Source organism: Eulemur rufifrons, chromosome 7, assembly GCF_041146395.1.
Source record: "Eulemur rufifrons isolate Redbay chromosome 7, OSU_ERuf_1, whole genome shotgun sequence".
Lineage (NCBI taxonomy): Eukaryota > Metazoa > Chordata > Mammalia > Primates > Lemuridae > Eulemur > Eulemur rufifrons.
Genome location: NC_090989.1, coordinates 120,799,411 through 120,817,802, shown reverse-complemented (window position 1 = coordinate 120,817,802; position 18,392 = coordinate 120,799,411). Strand labels below are relative to the sequence as shown.

At 45.8% G+C, this 18,392-nt stretch overlaps 1 protein-coding gene across 1 annotated transcript in view; it reads left to right on the top strand.

Moving 5' to 3' along the window:
- EPHB1 (EPH receptor B1) overlaps window positions 1-18,392 on the top strand; it is a 414,325-nt gene that overhangs the window by 254,055 nt on the left and 141,878 nt on the right. Inside the window, exon 4 of the mRNA XM_069473212.1 lies at window positions 16,246-16,401. Within this exon, the coding sequence (XP_069329313.1) occupies window positions 16,246-16,401 (156 nt within the window). The remainder of the gene's footprint in view (window positions 1-16,245; window positions 16,402-18,392) is intronic.

Sequence of the window (18,392 nt, the reverse complement as noted above, 5' to 3'; positions counted from 1 at the left end):
TAGGGCTCAGCCGTGTTCTTTGATGGCTGAGTTAGAGCTACCTGAGTAACACAACAAGGTACTAAGAACAGCCCTGACTTTGAGGAATTCCTGGAGGAAAGCTGAGTGTGTCTTCCCAAGCTCATTACCTGGTCTCAGAACTTCATAGGCACACCTCATAAATTGCTATAGCGAGGCATTTGGCTGTTCCCTGGAAGAGATGTCAGGGGTGATTTAGAACACCTGCGTGTGGGTTTCCTGTCTGTGTCAACACATGGAGAGCTTCTGGAGAGCCGAAGCCTTTATGAGTTGTTGTTTCCTTCCCCACATTGGAATCACCTACCTTCGGGCCCAGGTTTACTGCTCTGAGATTGTAAAGATGCTGAGGAATGGAGACTGGGCCTGGTGTTTTATTGTGCCTGCCTCTGCCTGTCTGGACAAAGACAGCATCACAAATGTCTGATGTGGGTGGCTCCTCTTGTCCTGAGGACCTGGGGGCTCCCAGCACCGCCCAGTGCTCCCCAGCACACACACATCGCTCACAGCAATGAGGCGTCTGGGCCTCGCCCTCCCTGCCCCAGGTGACTGGCGTCCCCTGCCACACGTCCATCTCCGCATATCATTAACACCTCCTTCTGTCTCAAACCGCTTCCCTTCCCCCAGGGAGTGCTATGGGCTTGAAATGATGGTCTTTAATCATTTCTTAAATGACCAGCCCTGAAATCATTTCTTAGTGCCATACACACAAATTAAATCATAAATCCACAGTGGGCCCTAGGAAGGACTGAAGTGCAGGCCCCGATTGAGAGTAGGGAGGAGGCCTCCCCAGAAGAAAGGCATCAGCATGTGCCTGGAGGAAAGGCCAGAGCTCTGGAAAGAAGGAAGAAGCTTCCTACTAACTCCCTTCCATGGAAGGGCTCTTTTGCATTTCTGTTGTTCTGCTGTCAACTAAAGAGGTACCAGAGAATGCAGACAGGTATGTTGAGGACAGAGGAGAGCGCCCATCACAGGGTTAGGAAGTCTAGGCAGCCCCTTCTGGGGCTGAGCTACCCATACTCAGCCATCCAGGATTAGCCAGGCCCAAGATGTTCTTTGATGACCTCTGAGAGTCAAGTGGAGAAGGACAGGAAGGATTATGTGGGAGAGTGAGGAAATGGCAGGCTCTCATCAAGAGAGACTCAGTAGTGGGGATGCGGTGGATGTTCCTAAAACATATCCATGATCTCTTTATTTCAAGACTCAGTTCAATATTCTGTCCCCTTGAAGACTTCTCAGCTTATTTGGAACACCCGATATCTCCTCCCACACAGACAAAGTCTTCTGCTTCATTAGGTTAGTGATGGGCACGCAGCAACGACACTAGCAAGCTGCCAGACATCCTTGACTGTTTCCACCACCATGCCTTTGCACATGTTATTTCTTCTGCCTGGAATGCCTGCCATCATTTTATCTAGCTAGTAAACTCCTACTCATGCTTCAAAACCTACATCAGCTGTCATCTCCTTCAGGAGGCTTCCCTGTCTCCCAATTAATACAGAGAGGAGACTGCCTATTCACTCTCCATGCCTGCACATACTTCTCTTTTCACACTCACATGCTGCTTTATAATTATTGTTAGCATTTGGTTGTTTCACTAGACTTTGTGTTCCTTGAGAACGGGGACTCTAGTGTATTCTGCTAGTCCCATAGTGGCCAGCTCAGGCCTTAGATTCAAGGAGTGATGTTTCTGGAGCCGTGTAGTCAAGTGGTTGGAGCTCCAGAGTGAAAGAGCTGCCGCACATTTTTCCTTTGCCTCCAGCCTGCTTTGTTTATGTAAGTCACTCAGCTCCTGAGTTAAGAATCTGAGTTTCTTCTTCTACAAAATGCAAAAATAAAACCAATACCTTTACTATTTCAGAAGCCTATGAAGAAGATAAATCTGAGAGTGGGTTGTTGGGAGAATGTGTCAAAACCCTTTAGCTCCTTGAAAAATTCCATTAGAAAGTCAAGGCGTTGGTATTGCAATTATTATTTGATTCCCAAATGGTGAGAGTGCTTCCAGAAATGTGCTTTGCTTGATGAACCAATACATTTTTAGCCCCCACTGATGAATTTGGGAATCGAATACCTGTCATCTCAAAATAATTGACACATCTTGGTGAGGCTCGTACATTCCTCTGATGAAAGCCTGGATTCTTACTGAGAACGAGGAGAAAGCCGTGTTACATGGGAGCAATATTGTTTTATGGACCTTTATCTTGGTTATTAACAAATGAGCACTGCACATGGAAATGGTAAAGGGGGAATTCAGTAATGACGTTTCATAGGGTTATAATGATTATTAGCCTGATGAGGATGAAATCCAGGTTTTAATGCATGTGGTTTCTTTGGCATTCACTGTTCTGTGCTCCTTATGCTGATGGACGTAAGCCGGCTACTTCTGTCCCTAACATCCCATCCTGAGTTATCTGGGAAGTGGGTATAAATGTGGTAGGCTCCTCTAGCATATTTGGGCTGGGGTATCAGCAAACAATACTAATTATAGGTGCCCATTTGTTATGCAAACAGCAGACAACTTACAGTCTAGGAAGCTGGCACCCACTCGAGGCAGGAGCAGTTAGTGTCAGTGAACACTCACTGCCCGCCCTGCTGCAGAGCTGCTCAAGTGCATTATGGAAAGTGCAGTCAATTTCACCAGCATTTATGCTCTCTTCATGTCCCTCTGCATACCGGAGGCCACTGGAAAGATGAATTTGCCTTTCAGAGCAGGCCTCTGCAGAATACCCAGCAACTGCATCCATGCATCACATTTTTACATCTGGTCAGGAATTCAGGCAGGCAGGGACTCAGAGGGACTCAGAGCCAGCATATGACATAGACCATAGTTGTGGTTTTTTTTTTCTCTCTCTTCCTTTAGAGGCAGGAAAAGTAGGGCAAGATGTCCTCAGTGAGCAGACAAGAAATACATCTTGTCCCTTTCCTAAGCCTCTCATCTGAACTCATGTGCACTTGAACGTGTGAGCTTTCAAGCCTGAGTGTAACATGCCCATAAATACAGAATGCCCCCCACCTCCATAGATACCGTACCATAGGAAATAATTGGAAAGACCATCAGCTTTGAAACCAGACAGACCTGGTTTTGAAGTATACTTCTGTCACGGACTAGCTGGGGAATATTGGGCAAGTTATTTTACCTCTTTGAACCTCAGTTTCATTGTCAATGAAATGGGAATGCTACACTTTCTTATAGTTTCATTGAAAAGAAATGGTATGTTAAGATTACCTTTATCTGTGAGAAACAGAAAAATGGAAGATAATTGTGGTTTTGAAAATATAGAGTTTTTTTTCTCTCGTGTAAAATAAATCCAGGCTGGTTTGGTGCTCTGTGGTGTAAGGTCAGAGACCCAGTGCATTCCATCTTGTTGCTCTGGCATCCCTTAGCACATGATTTCCACCTCACAATTCAAGATGGCTGCTTAAGTTCCAGCCATCATGTCCACTTCCAGCCAGCAAGAATGAGGAGGGGCAGAAGAGCTAGCCTTCTCTCAGAAGTCACATAGGGTACCACTTCTGCTTATATCCCTAGATCTTAGTGATTCAAGCCAATGCCTGTGTGTTATCAAACCTTAATGGGAATGTCCCAAATGGTAGACAAATGTTGACTTTGGAAAATAGAAAACATTAGCAAGGTGATGACACATGGCTAACAGTGAACACATTCTCATTTTATTATAGAAAATGTTAATAGCTACTTTTAATAGAGCAGTTATTTTGTGTCATGCAGTACAACAAACATTTTCTATCTGTTATCTCATTCAATCATCAAAGCAACTCTAAGAGAAAAGGAACTATTGTTACTCGTTTTTACAGATGAGGAAACTTAAGCTCAAAAGGGTTATAGAACTTGCTTTCCTTTGCTTGAAGTAGTCAAGTCTGTAACTAAGTTAGTATTGCTTTCCTCATGAAGTCATGTTGGCGTAGTTTATATTTAACACGATATATGCTAATTTTTGTTGATCCCAAGTACTTGATTTTAAAATACTCCAACCAATGAGCTATTAAGTCTCCAAAGTCAGGCAGCCTGTGTTTAATTCTGGCTGTACCACTAGCTGCAGGACCTTGAACAAGATAATGAACTTATGTGAGCCTCAGTTTCTTAATGTGAAAGGTGGAAATAAGTGTAGCACATGTCTCTTGGGGCTATTGTGAAGATGAAATGGGATCATTCTGACAAAGTACCTGGCCCAGGACAAATGCTTATTTAAATGTTTTCTATTGTAACTATTAATAAAACAATTGGTATTAATGTCCACACAACTTTATAACCACTTTCAACAGGTGGTGGGCAGCTTGGCACACAGATCTTGCCTTGGAAGTATAGAGTAAAACACAGCAGGTACTGAGGGTGGCAGGGGCTGGACCAGACGGTCACACATACCAGTCTCTCATTCAATAAGACACCTTTTCTGGCCTGACCCCAAAGGCCCGAGGGGTGAAGGTGGGCAAGTGAGAGCAGGCCCCTTCCTTGGCAGCAGAGAGGGCAATGTCGTGTCCGCCTGTCCATTGGGCTTCGCTCATTCCTTCAGCCCTGGACTTGTGTCCTGCTCCTTTCTGTGGGGAAGTCCTTTCTCAAGCTGCCCAGTAGGGCCTGCTCACCCTTCCCCCATTCCTCCCTCTGGGCCTTCCCTGGGATCCTCACCTGCTGCTCCTTCCCAGCTCCTCCCTGATGCGCTGCCCTCAGTGGAACGGCTTTCCCTGCTTCCCTAAGTGCACATTGAGCTCTAAGCGCTAAGCGTGTCCTTAACACCTCTGATCTTTGCTGCAAGCTTCTTCCTTAATCATGTTTAACTGACAAACCTGAAGGCAGCTGGTGATGCTAATGTTCATCCAGGAAACTGAAAATAGGGAGGACACAGAGCACTCTGGAAATTACCTCTCAGCACCTGGGAATAAATGGTCACTGCAGAGAACTCAGTCATCCAGCCATCTGCTGCCCGGCCCCCCAGCAGGAGCCCTTTCAGCTGCTCTGATTTGCAGCATCCACTGGGCCACTTACATGGCCTCCAGGGGTCCAACGCCCAGGGCTGGCCCAGTTCAGCTGCTCAAAAGGAGGGTGTCCTCCCTATTCCAGAACCTGCAAGCCCTGTTTCTCTGTGCAGAGGCCACTTCGGAGTTGGTGAAGTCCTGAGCAAAAGTCATGGGTCAGACGAAATGGATTCTACCAAATCTCTGCCTTCAGCCTTTTGGATAAACCTCATGTAAATGTTTTGCCTTGTCATGTTTACTCTGAGTTGGAAAATCTTTGGGGATAAATATAAACTTATTATTTTAATATTGATTATTACTCCTGGTTATTTCACTTTTTCAGAGTTGACTCTGGACCTGAAAGTGCTACATCCACTTTCACTGCAGTTTAGGAGCTGAGACCTGGAGGAACAAGCCTCCTTGGAAAAGCTGTGGCAGAGCCAGTTAGAACTGACTATGGTTCCCGCGAGACCCTGGACAGGCCATTTCTCTCTGACATTCTGCTGAGGGAGGTCCCTGGCCCACGTTTGCAGGGCCACGCTGTCTGGGCAGACAGGCAAGGCCAGGACAGTGTGGGGGAGAAGTGTTCCCGTCCTGTATCTGTCAAGGCACGTCTGCTAATTCAGCTTGAGAATTTCAGCTTCAAAGCTTTTGCTCTGTCATTACCAAAAAGTAAAAATCATTTCTTTTGCTCACTTGTCCCACTTGAATGCTGTGTAATGTCATTATAGATTTATGTGTTTATGACTTTGTGACCTGGGGAGAAGCTGGAAATTCCACTGAGCCCATTTCTACTCCTGGGTTTCTGTAAAGGTCACAGCAAAATTATTTTATCAAGTACACCACAGAAGGGGAAAATCTTAATCTTATATTATACATATGCAGCACTTGACCTTCTCTTGCGATGCGGCACCTCTTAGCTACACTTACTTAAACATAATGCAGTGCTTCCCCAGATGCACACAGAGAGAATAATTAGATGCCCTGGCATCCCAGCTGGAGAGGAGGCTGTGCGGTGGGGCCGACCTCAGAGATGAGGAGAAAGAGTCAGGTAGGCGGGGGCGGGAGTGAGGTGAGCCCCACAGAGCTGTAGCAGGCTCACCCTGGGCCAAGTGGCAGGTGGAGAGGACACGGGCGCTCTGACCCGTTCTGGTTCTCCTGCACCTCTGGCCAACTCACTGCCTTCTCTGGGGCTCATTTCCCCCATCCTAGGTCTGGGATGTGCCAACTTCAGTGGAGGGGTAGTGGCTGCCTGGAGCTGTTACAGATTCTGAGCCCTGCTCCGGGTTGAGTGGGAGGGAGTGCCGTTATTGACTAGCGATGTCTGCCACAGCAGGCCTATGGGGGCGGTGGTAGTGCCTGTGCTGGTATCGTCTGCCCTGTGCATGTGCGTATCTGAGGTCTCCTCCTGCCTTCTCTGCCTGTGATCTGTGGACTCGCCAAGGCTTTGGGGTGAGGAAGCCTGGAAAGAGAAGAACAATAACAACCTTGCCTAAGAGAAGAGTTCTATTTGCCTTGTCAGAGTTTTGGAGAGGAAATGAGATTTGTGTGATGCATCCAAATAGGGTTGCTTTTGTGTGTTTGGTTTTTCTCCATTCTGGCTCTGTGCAAAGCAGAGAGAGCAGGTGAAAGCAGTGCCTTTTCTGGGTGTGATGACACACCTGACCTGGTGGCTGATCCAGGTGTGCCCAGCTGGCCAGCCTGGGCCTTCAGGGCCCCGGAAGGAGGGAGAAGCCCCGGGTGGCTTCTCGTCATTGTCCAGCCTTTAGATAGAAACACAGTGAGAAGTCACCTTCATTTATCTTAAGAACTTGGTTATAAATTATTTTTTAAGAGAATCCATCAAGGTCTGTGTCAGGGGAAGTAGTTAAATAAAAAAGGTTTTTCTCAAAGGGAAAACACTTCAGTTTGGAAACGTGGGAAGCAGCCCGACTGCCAGCATATGTCCCGCTCATCCGCTGCCCAGAGCTGCCAGACTGATGGTGCTTTAGAACTCTGGCAGGCAGCTCTCCCACGGGTGGGGACTAGGCCTGGGGAGGAGACAGCTGGGGGTTCCCTGTCCCTGCTGTTGCAGTGGGGGCCGAGGTCTAGCACTCCCTGGTGGCCCAGGGGGCCCAGCCGGGATAGGTGACCTGGAGCCCCTCAGGGTGAGAGAACTGATCTGACCCTCACCTGCTCTGTTAGGTCCCAGGGCCCCTGAAGCATCTGCCTGGTGGTTCAGCAGGAAGTAGGGGATACTCCCCTCTGAAGAGTCTGTCCTGGCTGCTCTCTTCTAAAGCACAGATCCCCTTCCTGCCCCCAGCATGGGCTCATCACCACCTTCCCTACTCTGCTCTGGCCTCTGAGAACTGACACTGTCTCCCTGTCCCACCTGGTGTGACTTGAGCTCTCCTCGAGGAGACTGTGGTCCTGCCCCTTGAGAATTCCATACTCATCTTGCCCTTCGCTGCCTCTGAGCTGGGGGCTCCTCCAAGCCCCCCTGCACTTCTGATTCCTGCACATCTGCCCTCACCCCTCAGCAACAGCCCTCTCCTTACCGAATGTAAAGAAGGTGACCCTGATAATCTAACTCGGGGTGCATGGAAGGTGCTCCCTGGACATGTGTTGAATGAATGAGACACAATGTATGTGAAAGGAAAGGGCTCATCCCTTCAAAACGTATGTTTAGGGACACTGACGGGGTGAGGAGGCAGAGCTGGGGACACAGAGATTCACTGGTGCACAGGAAGGCTGTGTCGGGTGGGGACTTTCTGTGCCGGCCCTCAGGCCATGCCTCACACTCCACTGCCCTCTCTGCTTCGTCCTGCAGCCAGTGGAGCCTCACTCCCTGCCTCGGCCCCACTCCGCTCCTGCCCAGCTGCCCTCTGACATTGCACTATTTGGAAACACATTTCTCTATTCTAAAGAGCAATATAAGTTTACTGTGTAAAAATTGGAAAACGTAGATCAGGAAAGATAAGAACACCATCCATAATCTCACCACTATAAAAGAGAGTGACGTATTTGGGAACACTGTTTGTTCTCATATTTGTGGATGTGTTTTTTCACTTACCAATATATAGTCAATATTTTTACATGTCACTAAGCCCAGGTCTTCACCATCTTCCTTGATGGGGTCATGGTTTTCCATTTATGGATGTACCATAATTTATTTAACCGACACCCTATTCCAGGGCTTTAGGTTGTCACTAATTTTTTTCTTGCTATAAACAACCCTGTCATGAATTCCCTCATAAATCTTTAAATCTTTGAGCTGTTTGTGAATATTGCCTTAGGATAAATACCATAGAAAGAGGAGGGCCTCAGCTCTACCTTCTGGGGATAGGCCGCCATCAGTGATGAGGACGTAGTGCCTGCCCCTCCCCCTGAGACATTACTCTTCTGTTTGTCACCTTTCAATCCTGACCAGTGATCTTCCCACTTCACCAGGGCAAAGCAGCCCCATCCTGACTCCACCTCTTTAACAACTTCCATGCTGATGCATTCTAAGCTTACTGCTGCTGCTGCTGTCTGAGCAGCTTAATAGCACTGTAAGTTACAGTCTTGTCTGTGTCATGATGGCTGCAGCATTCATCAATTTCAGCAAGTGTCACCGTGAGTGATACAAGTGTATGACACAGCTAAGTGTCCCCTCTGCACAGGCCATTACAGCTGGCAACGGGCCCAGTGAGGCAAGAACTGGAAACCCATTTGGCTCGAAGTGCCCAGGTTGATATAGAAGTGAAAGTGCCCCAGCCCTCCTCCCTCCGCGGCCCCCATAAATGCTTTGCATTCTTGGCAACTTCTACAACTACTCAGAAGTACCCCAGGCAAGCTGGGATCCTGCTGTCTTTGAGTCTTGGTGCACTCTTTTCCCTTTGCCTCATCCTCCCATTTCTGCATCAACTTTTACCCATCCTTCAAGGCCCTGTGCATGTGCCAACTCCTTTAGGCAACCTGCAGCCACTCTCCCCTTCCTCCAAAGACCTCTGGCACAGGGCACCTCCAGCTCTGCTGTGGAACTTTTATCAGTAATAGTCCACTCTGCCCTGCCCTGCTCAGCTCAGCTCCTTGGGATCAGAGTTTGTCATCCATACTTTAAAAAAAAAAAATGTAGTGAATGAGATTTCCTTGAATGACTAAAGTCATGTAAGTGCAATGCAAAACATTGGTAAAGTACAGAAAAATAATCATCATCAATAATGCCACCATTCCCAGATTACATTTTTCATTTTAGTAAGTATGGTATATACATGTGTATGTGTGTGCATGTAATAAAGTTCATACTCTGTATATAGATTTAGAACCTGCTTTAAAAATATTTTTCCAAGACATAATTTCAATGGCTATATAATATTCCATTATATGCATGTTCCATAATTTGTTTAGTCAATATCCTATTATTGGACTTTCAAGTTCCTTCTTTTCTTTTTTCCTTTCTTTATTCCTTCTTCCCTCCCTCCCTTCCTTTCTTCTTTCTTTATGTTCTTTCTTTCTTCCCTATTATAAATAACATTATGATTAATATCCATGAACATAAATCTTTTTCCACACCTGCTTGTTTTTCCCTTTAGAATAAGTTTTTGGAAGTGGAATTGTTGAATAAAATGTTGGACTGTTTTGAAGCTCTTAATACACATCATCAAATAACCCTCCTGGAAAACTAAAAGAATCCACACTTTGTATGGGAGTGTCCTTTACCTCACACCCTCTAATATTAAGATCAGATTTGCTGTTGTTATTATTAATGCCACAGCTTTTATCTTTTGGGTCTTATCACAGCAGACCTTCGGTGAACATTCAGTCCGACAAGCCATAGAAGGTATTAATATATGCCTATGGGCCAGGCGAGGTGGCTCACGCCTGGAATCCTAGCACTCTGGGAGGCTGAGGCTGGTGGATCGCTCGAGGTCAGGAGTTTGAGACCAGCCTGAGCAAGAGCGAGACCCTGTCTCTACTAAAAATAGAAAGAAATTATCTGGCCAACTAAAATATATATAGAAAAAAAATATTAGCCAGGCACGGTGGTGCATGCCTGTAGTCCCAGCTACTCAGGAGGCTGAGGCAGTAGGATTGCTTAAGCCCAGGAGTTTGAGATTGCTGTGAGCTAGGCTGACGCCATGGCACTCACTCTAGCCAGGGCAACAAAGCGACACTCTGTCTCAAAAAAAAAAAAAAATATATATATATATATATATATATATATATATGCCTATGGGGAAGGCTTGTGCTGAGCACTGCAGAAAGGGAACTACAAGGTGACGAGACCTAGTGTCAACCTTTAAAGAGCTTCCAAACTAATATGGTAGCTGGATGGATGGATGGATGGATGCCTGGGAACTACTTCTTTCTCAATGCATAGCCATGAATATAAAGAAAAGTGGGAGCTCCCACAAGGCCCTGGGGCCCAGTGGGATAATGGAATGTGCTGGGGTTGTTCAGGAAAATCTGTTCTGGAAAAGCAAGCACCACTTTTGGGAGTAGACAGGGGAATCCCAGCACAGTGACATTGGTCCCTTCCAGGAAGCCTCATGCCTGGACTTTCAGAGTCAGGAATCCATGGTGTCAGCCACCAGTAATGTGATGGTGATGGAGACATTCAACTACAGGAGTGATTCTAAATACCAGGCCCAGTGTGGGGCCATGAGATCTATGGGAAGAGCTGTGCAGAGCTCTGAGCACAGCCTGCAGGAATTTCTTGCCCACCAACAATATCACCACACCTATCACAAAATCCTTCACAGCTCCTGAGAGAGGCTTTTCTGCATCTCTTATAGAGTAGGAGCAAAGCACGGAGATAAAGGGGAGGTTTAAGGAGCAATGTGCTCTGGGCTGAGAACCTTCTTCCTCCTGGGCAGAAGCGTGTCTTGCCCCTCTCACTGTTGCCCCGTGAGGCAGGCACACTTCCCCAAGCCAGCTGCTGAGCTGCACCTGCCTTGAGAAAAAGGCACCCGGTTCTTAAGCAGGGGATGAATATTCATTGGCATGAACCTTTGCAAACTCATTTGGTGAAAAAAAAAATTAGATCAGAAGAAGTAATCAGATTATTAAAAAGAAAGAGCAAGGACAGAAGGTGGCGGTGGAGGGAAGAATCCCATTTAAAATGCAAGGAGAGATTTCCTTCCTGCGGTGTAGCTCTGACCCCCTGGACCATGCACTGGGAATAGTTAAGCTCTTCCACATTTCTGCTGCATAAAAATGTTGTTTTTTGAGGCCTCATTTGAGGGAGGAGGGGCAGAGACAATGTGTACCCTCCAGATTTGAAAATTCTAAAATAATGTTTTGAGGTTTTCATTTTATCTTCCTTTGATATCAAGAAAAATTGTGAGAGCTAAAGAGGCTCTGGTGAGTGCTGAGTGACAGGTTAAAGGGCTCCAATAAAGATTAGATGGTCCACTATCTCCTGAGGAAATTGCATAAAAGTGGTTATTCCCTCTTGCTTCTATTAATTTCCTCTTCCTGGCTGCTTGGAAATGCTTCATAACCTGATGCTGCAGATGGGGACGAGAAGCGCTTTCCATTATCTCAATCACTGCACTGTTTATGAGACACTTAATCTGTTTCTTTATAAAGTAATAGTACTGTCGGTGATGGATTCAGTGTCATTGGAAGTCTGCGTGCAGGGACGGGAGGGGAGGGGTGTTCTTGAGAATATTCTAAGCAGCAGGTAATTTGTTACATCGTTGGTTGAGGCTCTAAGTTGGGTGGGTGTTTCAAGGTGACCTTCTGGATACTAGCTAGAGGTGACATGTAACAGTTGGTTCGCACTAGAAGGGGGAGGGAAACGTGTGTTTTGTCTGTTGAATGGAAAATACACACATGCTGATAGATGGGAGACTCAGGTCTTGTCTCTTCCCTTTGCTGAAGTCAGGGGTGGGAGAGAGGTTTGTGTGTGTGCATGTGTGTGCGCATGCGCCGTCCTAAAGCCTTGGCTCTGTGAGCTTCTAGGTCTTCTGTCTGAACTGTGATCACTTGAATGGAGAAAGCAAACCCCCTTATTTTAAGGAAGCAAAGCAATTGTAGGTTGCATCTGTGTCAGAAGTTACAGGTGCCGCACTGACAAAGGTCTTATGCGAATACACAGCAAGGTTCAGGTGGCTCTTCTCTTCCCACCCACCTCTTGGAACAGTAATGAAACTCCACTACTGGCGTCCCAGGCTGGCACTTTCTGATCTAATTCCCCTTCCTACCTCTTCTGATCTTCCACCCATCCTCTTCTTGCTTTGTCTTTCCCTCTCCTTCTGAATCTCACTCCCTAGCCAGCACAAGAAAATGTTTCACAGCACCCTCATCTTGTAAAGATGGATCCCTGAAAGATGCACATCCTGGCTGACTGGTCCCCTGTGTACACACAAGCATAGCTGTATCAGACACAGTGTTCCAACATCTGCATCCTCCACCAGCAAGGGCACTTCCTAAAGCCTGCGACCCCATCTGTGCTCTGCTCTATTCCTCTAGCGCAGTGCCTGGCTAGGGGCAGACCCTCGATAAACATTTGTTGAATGAGGGACTCATAACTGTAGTAATAGTGCTGACCATAATTCTGTATCGAGAGAGGGAACCCCTGAGTTTTGAAAAGATATTAAAGCAAGGAATTACGTTAGCCACCTCAAAATTGCTTGGGAGTGCAAGATGTGTTTGGTTAGGCTATGGCAGTGTTGAATTGTTATTTTTTGAAACCACAGAGGCTTTAGGCAGGTGTCCAGTCTCCAGGCTGCCAGAGTCTGCAACATTTTGTACTGTTACTCCCAGCTGCTTTAGGCACTTAAGCCACTGACCCGGCCCCAAAGGCCATTTGCATTTGCTTCTCTTAGCCTACATATTTTTTGTCAGAATCTACCCAGAAGCTCCATTTATCATCCCTAATTAAACCTGCTTTTTCTCAAGGGAAAGCTCAGTTTTCTTATTTATTTTTCTATGTTAAATTTTTATTAAAATAATAATATTGTTAACTTCTATTTCTTATTAGTTGTGTCTGATACAAGACAAGTTATAAAGGCTTTGTGGATTAGTCTGGCACTTTAACCATTTAAAGCATTAATTTTATGAGAAAATGCAGCACGAATGTGGTTACAAGTAAAAATCTGAAAATTTAACAAACGAACTTAGGAATAATGCTTTTTTTATAAATTAAGAATGCCTAGACACAGATCTTATTAAGATATTAAGATATTCACCCATTTTGCAATTATATGTAAAATGTATCTTATGCATATAATGATTAACTCATTTTAAAAAACAGAAATAAATAATCTATGCAGAAACCCATTCTTTCATTTGGTTCCAGGATTTATTTACCCACTTTGGGACTCCAAATTTATATTCTGACTCTGAATTCTGAAAATCCCTGCAGAGAAATCTTGTTTTTTAAAAAGAAGTAAGTTGGAGTGGAGAGAAATTAACATTATTAGCACATATTAATAGCTACATTTCAAATTTGATATTATTCAATTCTAATGACCTGTGGGAGTTATTGTGGGAAGTATAAGGTTCTTTTTTATAGATCTTTTATACAGATGAGCAAATTGAGGCTCTGAGGGATTACATAACTTGTCAGTGGTCCCCCAGCTAGGAACCAGCAGAGCCAGGAATTGGACCCAGGACTGTCTGATGACTGCCCAGTGCTCATTTCTCTGGGGAGGATGGAGTCACATCCTCTCCCAGGACCTCTCTCCCCAACGCTTCTCTGAGCTTCTCTCCCCAAAGTCCAGTTTTAGACCTCTTGGCCTCTATTTCCTCCCCTTGTGACTGCCTTGGAGTTCAGAGACTTAGTCACCCAGAGCTGCCTTCCTCCATCACAAGCCTCAGAGGAAGGCACTTTCCAAATCCTTCTGCCACTTGTGGATATCAGAATGACTGTTTATGCTGTTAACTTATTAAATGCAAAGTGAGGAGGCTTTTAAGTGCTGGAAAGAAAGGGAAAACACCTTGTTCTACTCAGATTGATACATTAAGAAAATTGCAGTGTGGCAGGGACAAAATATGATGCTTGAGTTGTGAGTCGTCACCACTTCCCCTCCCCCCTTTCCAGGAACAGAGCCCCTGCAGTGTGTAGGCAGCACAGGCCTGGCCTGTGTCTGTTCAGCAGCTCAGAGCCAAACAGGGCCAGGAACACTGGGGACTCACCATGGAAAGGGCCAAGTGCTTCTTACAGGACATGAGGAGAGGTATGGAAAGAAGAAAAGGAAAGAGGGAGAAAAATAGAAGGAAAGACTTTACTGAGTGGGCTTGGACAGATAAATTAGTAAGCCGAATTCTAGGGTACTTTGGATATGCCATTCAGTGTTTTCCCCTTGGATGTTTTGTTGGCTGGGTCTTTAGTAAAGATTCAAATGAGTTTCTTTTCTTTCTACAGAGAAGTTTCTTTTGAACGTGCTGAGATGGGTCAGGAAGTGGCCCGTTCCTACATGGATCACAACAGAAATTGTAGTTTCCCCCAAACTGGGAAACAACATTTACCCCAGTGTGTTCCAGGGAATGTTCTGCAAAGTAGGGCTTCTTGGTGAAAAAGTGTGGCATTCTGTATCCCATTCTGGAAGTTCTGAGAAATCCTACAATAAAGCATGAGATTCACTTTTTTAAACTCACATTTCAAAATATCTGATATCTGGTAATAGGTGTTAACAATCCAGGGAACTTGGGTTCCATGGAACACACTTGGGTTGTACCGTCCCGGAACACTGCATTCCAGAGATTGCCTCCCACCTCGGAGCTCACCCAGAGTCACCCCAAGTGAGCAATGGAGTGGGAAAACCTTCACAGCATGGGAAATAGTTCTTCCCTCTTGCCTTGGCAGAAAAGCAGTGCATATTTTTCAAAATAGCTTTATATATATGTCATCACTATCATTTCTCCCACTGTGTGATCGTGGGTAACTTTTTTAACCTCTCCGTGTCCCAATTTCCTCATTAGCAAAATGGAGATAATAATAGCTACCCCATAGAGTAATGTGTGTAACGCACTTAACAAGACAAGTTAACAGATGGTGGCCACTGCTATTATTAAAGAATACTCTGCACGTTCCAGGAGGGAACAATATATTTGGGAAGATGAGCTTTGTGTAAGTAGAAACCATTAGGATGGTATTTCCATTATGCAATGATCACATGGTGTTATAATTGTAGGACTACACTGGATCAAGAGCTCCTTGAAGGTAAACCCTGTTCTCTAATTTCCTGAGTTAGGTTCTCAGGAGGTGCACCGTAAATGTTTGCTGAATGAATTAGTGAGGCGTAAGAAAGCCAAACAAGTTGACCAGGCAGTAAGTTTTATAGAGTCTCAAAGGAAGATGAGCCAGAGCAAGTTCCATGGAAACAGGAAGATTCAGTGGCTGAGATGGTGAGAAAGTGACTCAGGAAAGTAAAGCAGGTGGGATCAATCTTTTGAGGGATCAGCAAGGAGACCAGGTGTCTGGACTAGAAGGTCTGTAGATGAGACATGATCAGAGCCTAAGGGACAGCCTTCAGCCATATTTTCAGGGCATGACTCATTGTAGGCTGATCCCACAGGGAAGTAGGAGGAGGCATTCCACATATGGAGGCACCTTCAGTGGGTATCAGGCTGTACCAGGTATTTTTAACTTTCCACACTGCCATGTACATGACACCAAGTGCATGACACACTGGTGCAGTGTCTGAAAAGTCATACTTTTCTTGCCCGACCCCCAAAGCATATCAAAATGCAATTAAGGGAGAATGATGTAATAACCTTGAAATCACTTTAATGTATTTTTAAAGAATCACTCATGAATTTCAGTCTTTTACCATCATTCATAACAAGTGAATGTTATCTCATGGTGTTCCTCATGTAACATGGTGTTTAAGAACCATAAGGCCAGTCCACTGTCAACCAAGACCCCTTGCCATCTGAGGCCATCAGACAGGATTCCTTCAGTGAGTGGTGCAGGGTATAGGCCCTGATTGTTAAATAGGTAGAAGGGGAGGAAATAGCCATTTATAGAGCACTTACATCCCAGGAACCGAGCTACACATTAGATTCATTTTCTCAATTAAACCTCTTGACACACCTGAAGGGGAAGAATTATTATTCATATTGTTCAAGTGAGAGAGGCCATTGGTACCAGAAAGGTATATTTCACCAAGAATTTTTTGAAGACTTGGAAGTGCTAAATAGGTGTGTCTTCAATCAGATATGCTCATTTAGTGCAAGGGGGCATCTTAATGTCTTCTTTAGGGAGGAAAAATCTTTTGTTTCCCAGTTCTAGGGAAGGGTTTCTGGATGCCACTCTTGAGTTAATTCTCATATGGTCTCTTTGTGTTCCAGCCTGCCCTGCAGGGATGTTCAAGGCCAGCCAGGAAGCTGAAGGCTGCTCCCACTGCCCCTCTAACAGCCGCTCCCCTTCAGAGGCATCTCCCATCTGCACCTGCCGGACCGGCTATTACCGAGCGGATTTTGACCCCCCAGAAGTGGCATGCACTAGTAAGTGTCTATTAAGGGTTTTGGGCTGGGGAGTTTGGTTTCCTGAGAGTGGCGGGCCTGGGCCAAGGAAGAGTAGACCTCGCTCTTCCATTGCAGTGCAAGGCAGAAATGCTGGCCATGGTGCTGAAATGTATAGCTTCTGTGCTGGAGGTACAGGGCCCTTCTCTCTGCTCAGTAGCAGAGTCAAGGTTATATTCTTTCATCTCCTTACCTACCATATGAGAGGGCCCTCTTCCCACCCAGCAGGGAAACTTCTGCCTGTCATATGCCAGCCTGGGGAGTTTTCTTGGGTGCAAAATCAAGATCCACTAAGATATTGCAACAACTCCTAGTAACTCTTCCAGTCACCTCCTCCAAGAAGCAACTTCTGGTCCCTACAGCCGAGAATATCCTCTCTCTTCACTGGGTTTCCTGTATCTCTGTAACCGGACCCCCCTTATAGTTCTCATTATTTTATTACCTGTCCAGTTATTCTGTTCTTGTCTCATCTCAGTTGCCAAATGAAGGTCCTTGTGTGCCAGGACCATATACTCATGTCCTTGTTTCCCTTCCAGTGTCCAGCATGGTGTAGCACCTGTGCCCCTGCCAAATAACAAGAGCAGAGGCCTGATCACAGAGTGAATGTCAAAGGCAGAAATTCTAGAGACTAGGGCTAATGTGTCAGCTACATCCACTCTGCCATTATCTGCTGTTGAGGGAAGGGCAGTCATTCTCCCCAAGATAGGGAGAGGCAACTCCACTCCCTGGGTAAAGATGGAGGAAGGGATAATTTCCTTCTGGTATTTACCCCTTAATCCCTTAATAGTGGGAAGAAAGAATCAGTTCTGTCCCTACAGAGCACTTCACAGAACTTGCTCCGACTCCCCTAAGCATTGCAGTCCTGCAGTAGGGATGATCTCTCTTTTCAGTATTCCCATTGTATTTGGAGGTCAATGCTCCAGGTTAGCCTCTAATTATGCTAGAACTTTCTTCTGCATTGGATGCTGCTGCCTAGATTTCTTTGAGCAGAGATCTTCCCTTACACCTCTCTGTGCCAAATCCCTCCCACCCACTCCCAGAACAGAAGACCGCAGAATACTTGTGGTTTGATGGACAGAAAAAAATGGCTGGACTCTGAGTGGAAGAATTTCTTAATTCTAGCCTTCTAGTGTATATAACCTTTGCTGGATAAAGAGGAAGAATGAAAGTGTCTTCTAGATCAAGGTCCTGAGCTCGATCAATGCTTATAGATTAGAACTGAGGAAAAGTTCATCCTCTTGTAAACTGATTTTCCCCAGACCTCCCTCTCTGGTGGGTTGATATTAACAGAAATGATTCCATTTCTGCTGACTGAAGTTCGTATCTTTTGGTTGTGGTGTCTCTTCCACTGATTTCTGAGGCTCCCCAGGGGTCTTCCATGAGCCCAAAAAGCATGTTTAATGTACTTCTTTAGAAGTCACTTAAGGATGCTGAATCACTGCTGCTGGCATGTCCAGACCACGGACCAGTCCCCATGGCTGCCATAGCACATGCCAGGGTTTCACAGCTTCCATCCTGAAAACATCCAGTTCTGCCTGTGCACCCATCTGCAGATCAACTCATGCCAACAGGAGCCTGGGCCCCCAGCTTCCCACCTCAGCGTGCATACCCTGTGAGTTCATCCAGTCCCTGGAGAAGGTCACCAATGACCAAATGCTCAGAATGCTGGTGTGGAGTGTCCTCCTTGCTGTAGCTCCCTTCCCAGCTATCTCTCAAGGCTTATCTTCCAGTCATCTGATCTAATGTACTTGAAACAGAGCAGGGCCAGTTTCTGGAAAAAATAGCAATATCCTAAGGCCTCCAGTCTGTACATGGTAGACCCTCCCTCTGCTCTACCTACCCATATCATTACAATTGGACTTCACAGGCTTTTCTCTCCTGTCTCTGGTCCAGCTAGCTCTGGGGTTAGGAGCACCTTCCTTACCCCATGGTCCCACAACAATCTCCCCACCTTACCCAGATTGGGAGTGATT